The 14,697-nt window shown below is 30.4% G+C and overlaps 2 protein-coding genes across 4 annotated transcripts in view; one reads left to right on the top strand and one right to left on the bottom strand.

Annotated features, from left to right (window-relative positions):
- Positions 1 to 14,697, bottom strand: part of LOC114934513 (midasin) — a 105,334-nt gene that overhangs the window by 51,109 nt on the left and 39,528 nt on the right. The gene's annotated exons all lie outside the window — the stretch shown is intronic.
- The window catches only part of LOC114934514 (uncharacterized), a 54,662-nt gene that overhangs the window by 8,987 nt on the left and 30,978 nt on the right, over positions 1 to 14,697 (top strand). For 2 of the 3 annotated variants that reach the window (XM_085485295.1, XM_085485294.1), the window contains exon 2: positions 12,146 to 12,455. The exons of the other annotated variant lie outside the window; for it this stretch is intronic. In XM_085485295.1, the coding sequence (XP_085341421.1) occupies positions 12,446 to 12,455 (10 nt within the window). In that variant the 5' untranslated portion in view covers positions 12,146 to 12,445. The remainder of the gene's footprint in view (positions 1 to 12,145; positions 12,456 to 14,697) is intronic. 3 annotated transcript variants of the gene reach the window in all.

Raw genomic sequence — 14,697 nt, 5'->3', positions numbered from 1 at the left:
TTTACTATAAAAAAGAATAATAAAAAAAGAAATAATGATATATGTACACAGAAAAAAAAATTATTGAATATGAATAAACATTTATTTCAATACTGCCTAATAAATTATTTATTTGAAACTAATAATATCAATTTGATGTGAAAAATATTTATTTGATATAAGAAAAACCCTTTTCAAAATATGTAGATAAATATTTATTTCAAATAAATAGTTTATTAGGTATTGAAATAAATATTTATTAATTTGATAATTTTTTTCAATGTATGTACACATATAAATATTTTCACAATATGTAATTTTTTGTTTTAAAAAGTGTTAAATTCGATTCAAATTAAATAGTTAGTTATATACAGGTACATTGAGTTATTAATTACAAACAAAAATCTTAATAAAAAAGTAACAAAATTATAAAACAAATAAAATAATATATGATTTAATATATTATTATTTATGATAAAAAAATAGTTTAAGTTATTTCAAGTAAACTCAGAAAGAGTCTTGATTTTAAAGATTTACTCTGCGGGAATGAAAACTGCATTCGCGCAGGATTAAAAAGAGATACGAGCGGGAAAAACGTACACAGAAAGATGCGCATTTGCTCGTCCGGATTCCGGTACTCTATCGCGCGAATGTACGACAAAGTCAACGGCATTATCGGGACTCGATATGTCTTTTCGCGCGGTAGTTTTGCGCCTCCGTCGATGCATTTTGCGCCTCGTTGCACCGCGACGCGTCGTCCCGTAATCCGTTCTGCATTAGACGACGCACGAAGAAAATGGGGCGGGTTGATGGCGCACAAAAGCCGCGGATTCGTTTTTCCGATATGCCCAATTGCATCCATCAGCATCGGCTTTGGAGAAGCGTTCGCTGCGAGTGAGAAACGACTTTTCTCTCTTCCCTGTGCGCCGCAGTAGGAAAATTTGTGTTTTTCTTGTTAAAACCGGTCCTCGTTAAAATTTTTGTGTTCAATATTTAACACATTCATGTGTTAATTTAATATATTGCTGTTGTGTCGATTGAACTTAAATGTTAAATTATTAAAACAACTAAAAATAATATACTATATGCATCTATTTTTAATTTTATACAATAAGTATGTTCTGTTTTATGATTGACAAGATTTACCTGCTTAAAATTTACAGAAAAAAAATGTTGATTTTTTATTTTATAATACAAGTGAGGACGGTAATAAAATCTAAAGTTAACGTATTTTTAGTTAATTTTTACATTAAAACTGTGTTAATTTTGCACCAAATTTATTTTAAATTATTTGAAGTTTTGCATTTATTATGTGTTAAAATATTAATACAAAAATTTCTGCGAACCATTTGGGACATGTGATATCTGTCAAATTTAACACAAATTTTTCAACTGAAATTTCTTATATGTATCGTCGAATAAACAGATATAAATTATAAATTTCAATTTTTGTTTTTCAAAAATTAAGAATAATATTGTAACAATTAGAATTAAAGTTTTCATGTAACAGAAGGCTTCTACTGTCTATCGCCTAAAGCGTCTCTAAAATCGGTTCTGGTTTCGATAACGATGCATATTTATAACCCATTTTGCTTACATCTCTTGCATAAAGGTATATATAACTGCTCGCGCACAAACAAATCGCGGTCGATCCACGTTCGCAATTTTTATCCATCCTTCTCTTTGTGCACCCTCCTTTTTTTAACACGTGTTACAAAGCGATGCAAATCGAAAAACGAGTTGCGTTTTCCATCGCTATCGCTGTAACGTTGTTTTTCCGAGTTCTGTTGCATATGCGATTCCGCGTTAGTTTTATGTGAGGCAGCTTTGATGGTTTCTGCCGGCGTAACGAGATGAGATGCATATAAGAAAATAATCAACACTCCTCTAATTACTTTTGTAAAAAAAATTTTTTTATTTCATTCAAATTTTGCATAACATTATCTCGATAAAATTGCAAATTTTTCACGTATTATGCGATCCGACACGTAAGCGATCTATCTAATGTTTTGGAAAAATTGAAAACTGCAAAACCACATGCAACCAATTCACAAAAGCTCATTGTCCAAAGATTTGAAAAACGGGATATTATTTATCGACTAATATCACATCACGATTAAAAACACGCGACGCAATTCGCGTCACGCTCTGGGGAACTTGTAAAAAAAATTGACGTATATGCGCGAATTTATTGATTTCATTTTACGTATTTTTCATGCGATATGTATCGCAATTGTAACATTTGTTTTAACGTAATTGAATGACGGTACTTGTGCTCACGTTACGTTGTTGAAAATGTTACGGGGTTATACTGTCGTTTATCTTCCCGACCATTCTCGATAAGACGATACATGAGAAAAGCTCACCTTGCTGCCTCGGTCACCTCATCGTCGAATTCTCATTAACTGAGGCGGTTTTCTTTAGGTAAGGCTCTTTTCTCTAAGTAAAAGAACGAAGAATGATTATCGGCGTTAAACAACGTCTTAAACTTATAAAAGCATTTTCGAAACAATTTTTCTGGAATTAGTTTATCTCGAGATATCCTTACAAAATGAGTCAATAAATGCAAATATATATTACGTTCAATTTATATCAACTAAAAACCGTGTATAATATTTTGCCACATTTTTTTAATATAAAGGATACGAATTTACAGATTAAAAACGCAAAAATTTTAAATATATATCGAATTAATATAAAAAATTATCGTTATAAAGCTTTAATTAAATTAATTTATGAAAAAGATAAAATAGCATTAATTTTAATCCTTTATTTGTTATCATTATTAGAGAGTGCAATCAATATTATAATATTAAATAAATTGACAACAATTCAGAGAAAAAAAATCTCGATTATCATACGCCTCTTTTAAGATAATTCGACGATTATTCAATATTTCAAATTCACAGTTGAAAAATTTGTCTTAAATTTAACAGACATCACATGTCCCAAACGGTTCACACAGAAATTTTTATGTTAATTTAACATAATATAGATATGTTAAATAAAGACACAAATACTGTGTTAATATTTTAAGCCAAAATAAATGCAAAACTTCAAATAATTTAAAACCAACATTTTTTCTGTAAATTTTGAACAGATAAATTTTGTCGCTAATAAAACAGAACATATTTATTGTGTAAAATTCAAAATAGATGCACATTGTATTATTTTTACATCTTTTGTTAGTTGTTAAATAATTTAATATTTAAGTTTAATTAACACAACAGTAATATGTTAAATTAACACATAAATGTTTAACACAAAAATTCCAATGGGGGACTGTTTTTAACAAGAAAACCCAAATTTTCCTACTGTGAAGAATTATACAAAACTTCCGTATAAAGTTACTTTCCGTGTGCGTAATTAAAAGCCTGCAAAGATCAAACTGTATTATTATATTACCGAAAACGTCAAATATAACCGGAGCGCGATAGAAATAGCATCTGCAAAGTTCAGGAATAATTTTGAAGTGAGAAGAGTTTAATCGCTACTTCGATTGATGAGCTATTCTCGTATGTCAAGACAGGAGCATGATGTATCTGTCTAATTCCGCGATACTGTAAATTCGGCTTTCGAGAGATACCGGAAGAGCCCGTCAACGTGAAAAAGCGCTGACACGCCAGCTGATATGATCGTGTTCGTTGTCGGGAAAAAAGTTCAAGGCAACAACGTAATCCATCATGAGGATCATAACGCGACTTTCTTCAGTCCGGATGCGAGGTGCTGTTAAAAATGGACGGCGCGCGGTTTCTTCCGAGTATTCTTTCAAGAGGTTTATACCCGACCGACTTGCAAGCCGCGCCCTCGCTCGCGGGATAAAACGAGCATGACCAGGATGCCGAGTTAAGTTAAGCGAAGTTTAACCTGGCCTTTTCTTTTTTTTTTTTTTTTGCGATAAAAAGAATTTCAGTTCTCGCGCGTGAGCGAAGGATCGCAGAATCGATCCTCGAACGAATACGTGCGACAGGACTAGCCGACGGGGGATTTAAACGGACGTGTATGTGCGAAAAGGACCGGAAACACGGTAGGGAATTGTAACTGAAAGGTGGGATTAGCGATATAACCGCAGCGATGTAATACATATACTGGAAAAATTAATGACATAATAACGATAAATGAATGAGTCAAATAATTGAATGAAATCTCTATTCGCAATACACACGGCATTAATTAATTATATGACATATGTATGTGAAAATTATTCAATAATTTCATGTTAGATTTGGATAATAAAATAACGATCTCTTCCTGATATAAATTAAGCAATTTATTTTCAACTAAAAAATTATTTTTCTTTTAAAGATTAGGTATATTAGATTTATTTAAAAAGAAAAAACTATTAAGAGCTTTACTTTTCGTACTAAAGATTTCATTAATCATTTTCTGTTATTATAGTGTCTACTTGTCAAATAATTGAATCTATATTACTATTATGTAAATTTAATTAACGCATACTTAATTCTTGTAATTAATTCTATTTAATTAGCATGTTTATCAATCTCATTTCATCGCGAATTATTAAATCTCAAGCGGAATATCTTAATGCATATAAAACTTTCTTTTCATCGTCGAAGTGCGCTTTATTTCAGCTAAGTTAGCGCACTCTCGGTGTAATCTTGAGTAAAATATGCAATGAAGATGCAGAATAGTAAACGCAAATCGTTATGCTTCTTGTTCATAAACTTTTATATTAATATAACATGTTGCTTCACAAACTTATTAATTTCTCTTTATTTGTGCGATGCAACAATTTACGTATTTTTTTGAGAAGAAACTAATAAAAAAATTGTGCAATAATTACGATATATGATTGGGATGATTAAAATTATTATTATTACTGTCGCGCCACTTTTATTCAGGCGTGACGAAGGATTCATCCAAGGAAATTAAAGACACCCCTCGCATTTTTCGCAAAGGAGGATATTACGAAAATGTTTTTCACGCGCTAGTATTCTCCATTTTTTGCGCGAAATAACTGACATTTCTCTCCACCCACGTCATAATGCGAAGCTGCCAACAATACCGTACGCAATGAGACTGCAGCCACAAAACAATCAGACAACAGCGCGTTTTTGTTCTCAACACCCGGTATAAACATTCATTTACATTGTCAACTCTATAGAAATGAAGTTCGTGAAATAGCGGAAAAAAAGTTTTCCTCGGAGATTTATATACAATCAAATTAAAAACTGTTGTGGAAGGAAAAAATCATTTCCCGAATAAAATAATATAATTTATAAGAAAAATTTGTGACAGAAATTATAACACGTCGGTCTATATTTGTTTTCCATTAGATTTATATCGATCAAAAAATAATCCAAATGATCCAAATTTGAAAAATCGAATATCAATATTACTATAACTGTTAATCTTGTTTTACGGTTTTCCAAAAATATTTTCCGAGAATATACGAAAAACTGCATTTACATATAACGTATAAATAATGTTATTTCAAAATCCTCTCGCGATTAAAAATTCCCTCTCGACAATAATATATATTTGTTCATAAATAGAGAAAATCAAATAAATTAATTTATGGATTTTAATAAACTAAACTTTGTTATCGCATGACATTTGCACAATAAATAAAATGGGAAATTAAAAAAGGAAGAGAGAAAAAATGACAGAAAAAGGAAGAAAAAGACTTAACTGCAGAACGTCTTTTGCTGCGAGAGAAAAATAACACTTCAAATTCTCAATAAAAGTAGATTTCCAATAACAGGAGAAAGTCTAGCTAATTGCTGCTCCAAACTATTGCTGCATTAAGGCACATTTAACTGTTTTTTAATTAGCACAGCTGTTTCCATCGCGATATTTTTATTTGAACGGAATCTTTCAATTTTAGCGTGCGTCAAACTTCATTTTGGCGATACGTGCACAGTAGGAAAATTTTTCTTTTTAAAACGGTCCCCGTTAAAAATTTTGTGTTGAATATTTAACACATTCATGTATTAATTTAACATATTGCCGTTATATTAATTAAACTTAAATATTAAATTATTAAAACAACTGAAAAAAGATGTAAAAAATAACATCTATTTTTAATTTTACACAATAAATATGTTCTGTTTTATTAACGACAAGATTTATCTGTTAAATTTTACAGAAAAAAAATGTTGATTTTTTATTTTTTAAAATATATAAGTGAGAATGATAAAATCTAAAATTAACATATATTTTTAGTTAATTTTTACATTAAAACTATATTAATTTTACACCAAATTTATTTTAAATTATTTGAAGTTTTGCATTTATTTTGGGTTAAAATATTAACACAGTATTTATATCTTCATTTAACATATCCACATTATGTTAAATTAACACAAAAATTTCTGTGGACCGCTTGAGACATCTGAAGATATCTGTTAAATTTAACACAAATTTTTCAACTGTGTGTATATACTAATAACATAATAATTTCAGTCTTTCAAACTGATAGAATCAAAAGCAAAGTGGGCTTAGAGTATGTGCAGAGCTAATATTATAAATAATTTTTTTCACACAATTATCGATCGGTCGGAAGTGAATATCGTATTAGTTCCGGATTGCAAGTGCCATACACGAAAATTATCCGAGCACCAAGCCGCTATAGATAGAACGGCTTGATTGCGTTACGACAAAATCAATATTCTATTAGCTCGTGTACGTATCGCGTCGTGCTCGCGGGAAATGAGAATCATTTCGCGTTGATGGAACACCAACGAGTGCGTGAGACGTGAATGGTACGCATGGACAAATAGCTTGTCAGCTGTGTCATAGTTAAACGTGCAAGCACATACACGAGCACTCGCTGCTGTCCCCGAAAGCACTACAAAGAAACGCTTGATTGGAGGAGACTCGATACCTGTCAATCGTCCGATAATCATCTGCTTTCAAGTCACGCGCGCGTGCCGCAGATGATCCAAAGGTGTAAAATAATTCAATCGTTTCATTAGACACAATTTGTTAAAGAGAGCTCTAATGTTTTATAGAACAGCAGCTCCTACTTTCTGCGTTTGATGCAATTCTCATAAAATGCATGAGCAGAATTTTACGATCTTACCCTTTTCGAATTAATTATTCTCAGTCGTAATTATAATTCTCATTACCTTTTTTCATTAGAATAAGTGCAGTGCAATAGAAGAGAGAAAATTATGGTGTTATGGTCTTGACGCAGATTAATCACGTATTAAAGAGATATGAATCACGTATTTAGATAACTAATTGGACTATTCGTTTATTATTATATAAATAACATACAGAATGTCCCACAATTATCGGACATTCTGTTAATATAAGTTGATTCCTAAAATTATTTGGAGACGATTTTTCTTCAGCAAAAATGTCGAGAGCCATTATTATTTTTTGCCATCACGTATATCTTTGTAACTAAGCGTTAAACTAAAATTCTATTAAAGTAAATTCTACCTGAAATTAATTAAAGAATGTGATGTTAATATTTTATTTCCACAAGTTTGCAAAAAAACCCTTTATTTTCAATTACTTATATAACTCGAAAATTTTTGGTGCCTCGACATTTTTGCTGAGGAAAAATCGTCTCCAAATAACTACAGGAATCTCTCCACCCTGAAAAAATTAATCCTTATAAATATTTATTTCAATACTGCCAAATAAATTTATTTAAAACTAATATTTATTTGATATGAGAAATATTTATTTGATATAAGAAAATCCTTTTCAAAACAAATAAATATTTATTTGTTTTAAATAAATAATTCATTTGATAGTATTGAACTAAATATTTGTTAATTTACCAATTTTTTTTTTCAGTACATGAATAGGATGTCCGGTAATTTTGGGATATTCTTATACTCCCAATCATCACTATTTATCATCATTATTTATCGAAATTAATTATTTACTGACAAAATAACATCGCAGATATCTACGCCGATACCTTCCCCAGCGTTATTGCGAAATGTTAATGATAGCACTGTCGATACGAAAATTCATGATAAACGCACGTCCACAAAGGACGGCGTTAAGCCAACTGTAATGAATGGGCAACGAATCGAGAATGAATCGATTAACGGCAATAATGAATGGGAGCCGTGTCTCTGCCGTCAGATCGGCGGAGGATATGAAACCGGCTCGTCGCCATGCGGTTGTCTGTCCCCTGGGATTTATCCCGATCATATTCGGGAAAACCCTCCGAACAGAAAAGTCGATATAGCAGACAATAGGTCACCCAGGCGCTTTTTCGCATGATTTTTTTATCTAGAATAAAAAGAACTTGTCGAAAGATTTGTCGAAATTGTAGGATCCCGCAAAGATGAATTTGTGAAAATTATTGACTGGGTAATAATAGATGAAACGAATAGATTCTATATGTTTTTGTATAAAATTTGTGTGACGTGTCTTTGTTATATTTACTTAGTAATATTTCTTATATAGTAAGATATTTCTAGCAATTGAAGAAAAAATTTATATATATATATATATATATATATATATATATATATATAATTATTATATAATATTTATAATTATTATTTTTAATTATAATTATTATTATATAATATATTTATATATTAATTATATTCTTAGGGAATTGATTTTACCAAAATTTTTTGAATTAGGAAAGGACGAAATAAAACGGTAGATTTGTCGTCTCTTCCAATTTCTAGACATTTTATATCGATTTCAAAGATTGCATAAAAACTTGAACAACGTGTCGATGAAATATTAGATAGAAAATAAACGGAGAATAGATTATTTCCGTAAAAGTTTTCTAAAAAGAGACAAACACATCATAAAGAAGTTAGCTTTTAATATTTATTCACGGCTGTAAAAGTAGGTAGGACAACTTTAAGACGGAATTTCGCGACAACCTGTCTCCGTTTGTAGAAGATAAGGCATTTTTCCCTAAATATTAGAATAATGGCTCTCCTACGTAAACTTTGTGTCATGTAAGGAACGCACCAGCTGTGAAATAATATCCTGGTGAGCAAATGTAAAACGTTCGTAAACTTTGTTATCTGAGAAAAACGTGTAAAGGCAGGGGAGTTAATCATTTCTTTTTTTCCTTCTCTCTTTGTTTTTCTCACTTTTCAATTAGCAACATTCGTCTAAGAGAAATTTATTAATATATATGTATGCATAATTACCATTAATATTATATTTTAAATCGTTATCACGTACAATAAAACTAATTTTGAAAAATATAAAATTCGTCTAATAATGCAAGACTTAAAAATGGTTGCAAACAATTTTTTAATAACATTTATATTAATTAATTTATTTTTAGAATTTTGTTTTATAAAAATATTTGTCAAACTAATATATATTAACATTTCAAGCTAAATATTCTGGTGCTAAATATGCTATAGTTATGTAAATCGGAAATTTCGAATGGTCTCCATAATTTAGGTTCTCGCACGAAATGTTCGATATATAATCCATACATATAACGCATATCACTAATTAGAATAGTAAATGATTTTAATAACGTGTTACATTGTAATAGCTGGTTTTTACAATATAATTATATTCTAAATATATAGAGTGACCCAAAAAGTATCTGAGCACAAAAGCCGCATTAAATATGTTAAATCGGCGATAAAATGTCACAATATTTAAGATTCTTACGAGAATTAAAATCAATTTTTACAAAAACTAAATTTTTATTATCTTCAAAAATTAATTCACCAAAATCTTTTCATTTTCAATTGTTCGTTATTTCTTTTTTAACTTAAAAAATGCATAAAAATTAAAAAAATTATAATCATTCTCTAAAATATTTAATATCAAGTAGTTATATACAAGATCTCATTAAAAACTGACAACTAAATCATAAATGAAAAATATCTCAGTTCTCTTCCCAAGCAAAATTGAATTTCAAAATTCCTTCAAAAATAATACTGGGATCATATAATTTTTTACGTAGTCAACCGATTATTCAGTATACATATTTAATAGCGACAAAATCTCTGATACAAAATTTTATCTCTTTACGGAGTCCCTTGCTGCGAAACCACGCGCAATAACATTTCCATATTCAGGACATTAGCACCAAAATGTAGTTTCTGGGAAAACGTGAATTTACTTGTGTATTACATTATTAAAACCGCTAAACTTGCCAAACCATTCCATGATAAATTTTCATTGTTTGCGTGTATACAATGACGGTTACAAATTTGTGAATATGCTTCATTTAATAGAAAATATAATTGCAATTTTTGATTTAATTTAATCATCGATATCAATACTGATAATAAAAAATTTTTATCCGAATAATCTTTCTTTGCATATATATTTTATTATTAACCAGGAGATTTCGAAGATGAGTAAAGTCAACATTACCCGCAGGTTTATTAGGATTCTTCTCAAAGAGCCTCAACGTGCCTAGAGGGATAAACCTTTAAAATATTCCGCAAACGAGGAATATGTACGTGTTTCGATTTCCAATTCAAATAATTCACGTCTGCGTCTCTTCCTTGGAAAACAAAAATAATTAAGAGCATTTGATCTTCAATTATTCGTTAATTAAACCTTCAAGTTTCTAAGAGTTTTTTCTCGTTAAGCAGTTAAGCAACTATTTGTTTAAGATTAAATATATCTGGTTGTTGCTTCTATTTGACACTTGTATTTCGCGATAATAAAAATTACGCAATGATTTTTTGATCGTCGCAAATATGAACGCAGTCATGCAATATGGATTCAACCAACTTTTTCGATTTCGAGATTTTTATTACAAATTGTGCACGATACATTCAAATACAATTTGCAATAAAAATATCGAAATTGAAAAAAAATTGGTAGTTGCTTTCATATTGCATAACTGTGTGTATATGTCCATATTATTCAATTTATTTGCGTTCTTTTGATTGATCATGGAACGATGTGTCATTTTCAGACGACTTTGTCATAACATAAGTTATTGTTGCCTTCTATGTATTAATATGAAAATTGTAAAATTTAATTGATAAATTAAGAAGTTTTACTGCTAACATTAGAATATCATATCTCCTGTCACATGTTTTGTTGAGTATTTGTTTTGTACGATTAAGAGAAGAAGAGAACATATATATTACGTCTGTTTTAGAATGTCCCTTATAATTGTCAACAATTGTCTCTCGCGGACATCCAATCGTGCAAACTTTTTGATTTACATCCAGCAAGATTAATTACATACAAGAACTTGAAGTAAACGCCATAAATACTAGTAAATTCAAATAATAAATCACCCTATTATCAACAATCTCGTAAAATGAGTAATCCGACATCCCATCCATTATTTCACCCCATGAAAGTTCCTCGCTGCAGGAATCATTAAGCAAAATATTACAACGAATATCGTATAAATAATTCTTTCGTGCTATTATTTCTGAAACGGATATTTTTTCATTAATATTTTTTAATAGTATATTTTACATATTAAATTTATTTCATTATATTTTATAATATAATATTATATTTTCTATATTATATATTAAATTCATTTATAAATTAAATAATTTTCTAAAAAGAATCATTTTACAAAACTATGCGAGCGATATAGATTATGATTATTATTAATTTCTATGTGAATAAGAGAGAAAAAAATTTTTTTCTCAGAATGACGTTTAATTAAAGGGACAGAAAATATCACAAGCATTTCGAAATAATCTCATATCATCCATCGTTCAAAACCCATTTTTGATTTGTAAGAGCTAATCTCGAAATTGAAAAACGCCCGCGGCTTCGCGTCGACGGGTTGATTCGATTAACAACTCGCACAGAAATAATTTCATGCCGCGTTACACACCTTCATTAACCCGGAATCTCGCCCCAGAATTTCACGAGATATCACGCTACCGGATGCACTCGTAGCGACGATATTTCTGACCCGCCAGTGGACGTTCCTTTTCTGTGAACACGTCGAATTCCGTGGGGCAATCATTTCGCGACTCGCTTTCCGGAATATTTTCGTTATGAGTCCGTACAAAAACGCGCATAAATGCGGGCGACGTCAATTGTTACTTACAAACCCCGATATAATTAAAAACCATAACGAATCATATAAGTCTTTTCCATTATATTAAGTCAAATAGATTTTTATTTATTCAGCTGTATATTTTTCTTCATCAAAATATTTATACATGACGGAAGAGAATGAGAACAAAATGTGATTCTTTTTTTATTATGAACTCTATCTGCAGATTGTATTTTCTGGTATATTTAGATTCGTTCTCCTGAAAGAAACAACGCGCATGGCAAAAATTGCCATCGTAATTTAACAAAACATGATGACATTGATAATCGGAAAAGACAAAAAGCGACAGCGAATAAAAATGATGACGCATCTTTCGCGCGAAAGAACGATGGATCAAGAAGCATAATTTCGCGCGTCATCAAGTGCCACCCGGGGTCATCATTGGTGGGTCAATTAGACGCAAAAGAGTAAGAGTGAGTTCCGGGAAGAAAAATTAGAGAAAAAAAAGAAAGCTGTGGCAAGAAGAAAGCAGAAGAGACGAAGAGAAAAATGGCCGCCGGTAAGTGGAAGTGGAATGTGAGCGAATTAAGCACTCACAGCAATGCACAATGCACGATTATTGAGGGCAGACGGATGCAGGGTGTCCAGCAGACTCAATGAAAAAAATTCCCTGATTTTTTCAGATTTCCCAAGACCAGAAATTCATTCCTTCTTCGACTTTTTAAAATTATTTTTTCCAAATATATAATTTGCATATATTTATATGATAAATCAATTAAATGTTAAATCATGAATCCTTCAGATATTTTTGTCAAACACTGAAAAGGTTCAGAAGTTGAAACAAAAATTTAAATCAATTATACAATCTGCATTATGTGCGATAATCGAAACAAACATGTCACTATAAACTATTTAAATAATCACTTTTTTCATTTATATTATATCAAATTTTTTAGTTTTGTCTCTATCAAACACATTGAAATAAAATAACATGACGATGAAAATATAAATTAACGAATCGATTTTTAACAACACAGAAAATTAGCGTGCTGAGAGTCAAGAAAAAGCTTATATTTATTTATAATAAAAAATTTCAAATTATTGAGACAAATGTAGAATAATGTGAAAAAATCCAAATAAATACGCAGAGAAAATTTTCTCTTAGAATTTTTTCTGATTAATATTTACCAGAATAAAAATATTAATATCTACCACAATAAGATATAAATTATACTCGATTAATTTTAGTATGTACATAGTAAAATCTACTATGTATCTATTAATATTTTTTATTGTGATAAATATTAATCTCTTATAAAATTCTTCCAACATCATATTATCCTACGATTACCATGATTTTCAGGATAAATTCTAAGAGAAAATTCTCTCCGTGTAGTAAAAATTTCCTGACTTTTCCCTGCCAATTCCAGATTTATCAAATTCCCTGACAATGCCCGATTTTCCAGATTTCTCTGACCGCTAGACACCCTGGGACGAGAGAAGGGCAAACCGGTAACACGCCTTCGCGTAATATTAATAACGGCGCGAGGAGACGCGCCTAAAAATTAAACTTCTCTTTCTCGACACTCTTCTCGCATCAAAGAGCGTATATAGCGCTTTGAGGCGGCGCGCGATCGATATCCGTAAAATCCACTACTCGCGCTCAGCTGTTCCGTTAGCTCTCACATACCGCATGGTCAAACGCCACTCTCTCTGCTTGACTCTTCTTAGATCTATATATATATATATATATAGTCCGAATTAGTCCACGCACTGCTGTAGCGCGTAAATTTTTAATTGCTCTGCCGGCGCATCCAGTCGCGACCCCGGCGGTCTGACTTGACCCATATGTTTTCACTGAAACGCACTCGCACTCCTAGATCGTGACGCTGTAGCCGCAGTATATGCTTGCATTTCTTTTCTATGGAAACGACGATATTATATATATATATATATATATATATATATATATATATATTTCTTTAATATTATTACGAAAGGAGATATTACTGCAATTTTTACAATATTTTAGACCGAGAAATGCAATGACAGTGATATAATTAGATTCATTATTCTGTTAATTACGTTCAGTATTCTGTTAATTAACTCGTTAATCATAACACAATTTCATTAATTTTTCGTTCAATTTTCATTATCCTGCACTGAAAAAATATTATTTAATTATTCAAATAAATATTTATTTCAATACTATTTTATACATCATTTTTTTGAAACTAATAACATTGATTTGCTGTGAAAATATATTTATTTGATATAAGAAATCCTCTTTCAAAACAGATAAATATTTATTTGTTTCAAACAAATGTGTAAATGAAACTATTTAAGTAAATATTTATTTGAGTTCAATAGCTTTTTTTCAGTGTGATTATTTTCAAAAGAAGTTCTAAGTATTTCACCATCTGTAATTTTTGCTCATAATTATTATATTCATCAAAAAATCGAAAAAGAGCTTTCACAAGTATTAATCTTATTATATGCACATACAATTCTGCTACATATATTTTACGGAAATATGCAATCCCTGACAGTGCATAATTCATTATCGTATGGTTTTCCTCGTGAGTTATTGGTATAATTGCCGACGAATGTTAGCATCCATCAGACAGACATCATACATGGCAGGATTCAACAACGCGTAGGAGATATGTAATATGTCAACGATATCGCGAGAGGAGAAAATTAATACCTAATACTAGCATTCGAATAATTTCGTAAATTATTGAAAATTTTTTGAAATTTTAGATTAATCAATTAGCTTTATCTATATTAGTAAAATTGTT

This window comes from Nylanderia fulva, unplaced genomic scaffold, assembly GCF_048542155.1.
Source record: "Nylanderia fulva isolate GAGA-0341 unplaced genomic scaffold, ASM4854215v1 Scaffold36, whole genome shotgun sequence".
NCBI lineage: Eukaryota > Metazoa > Arthropoda > Insecta > Hymenoptera > Formicidae > Nylanderia > Nylanderia fulva.
This window is presented reverse-complemented; position numbering and strand designations above follow the sequence as displayed.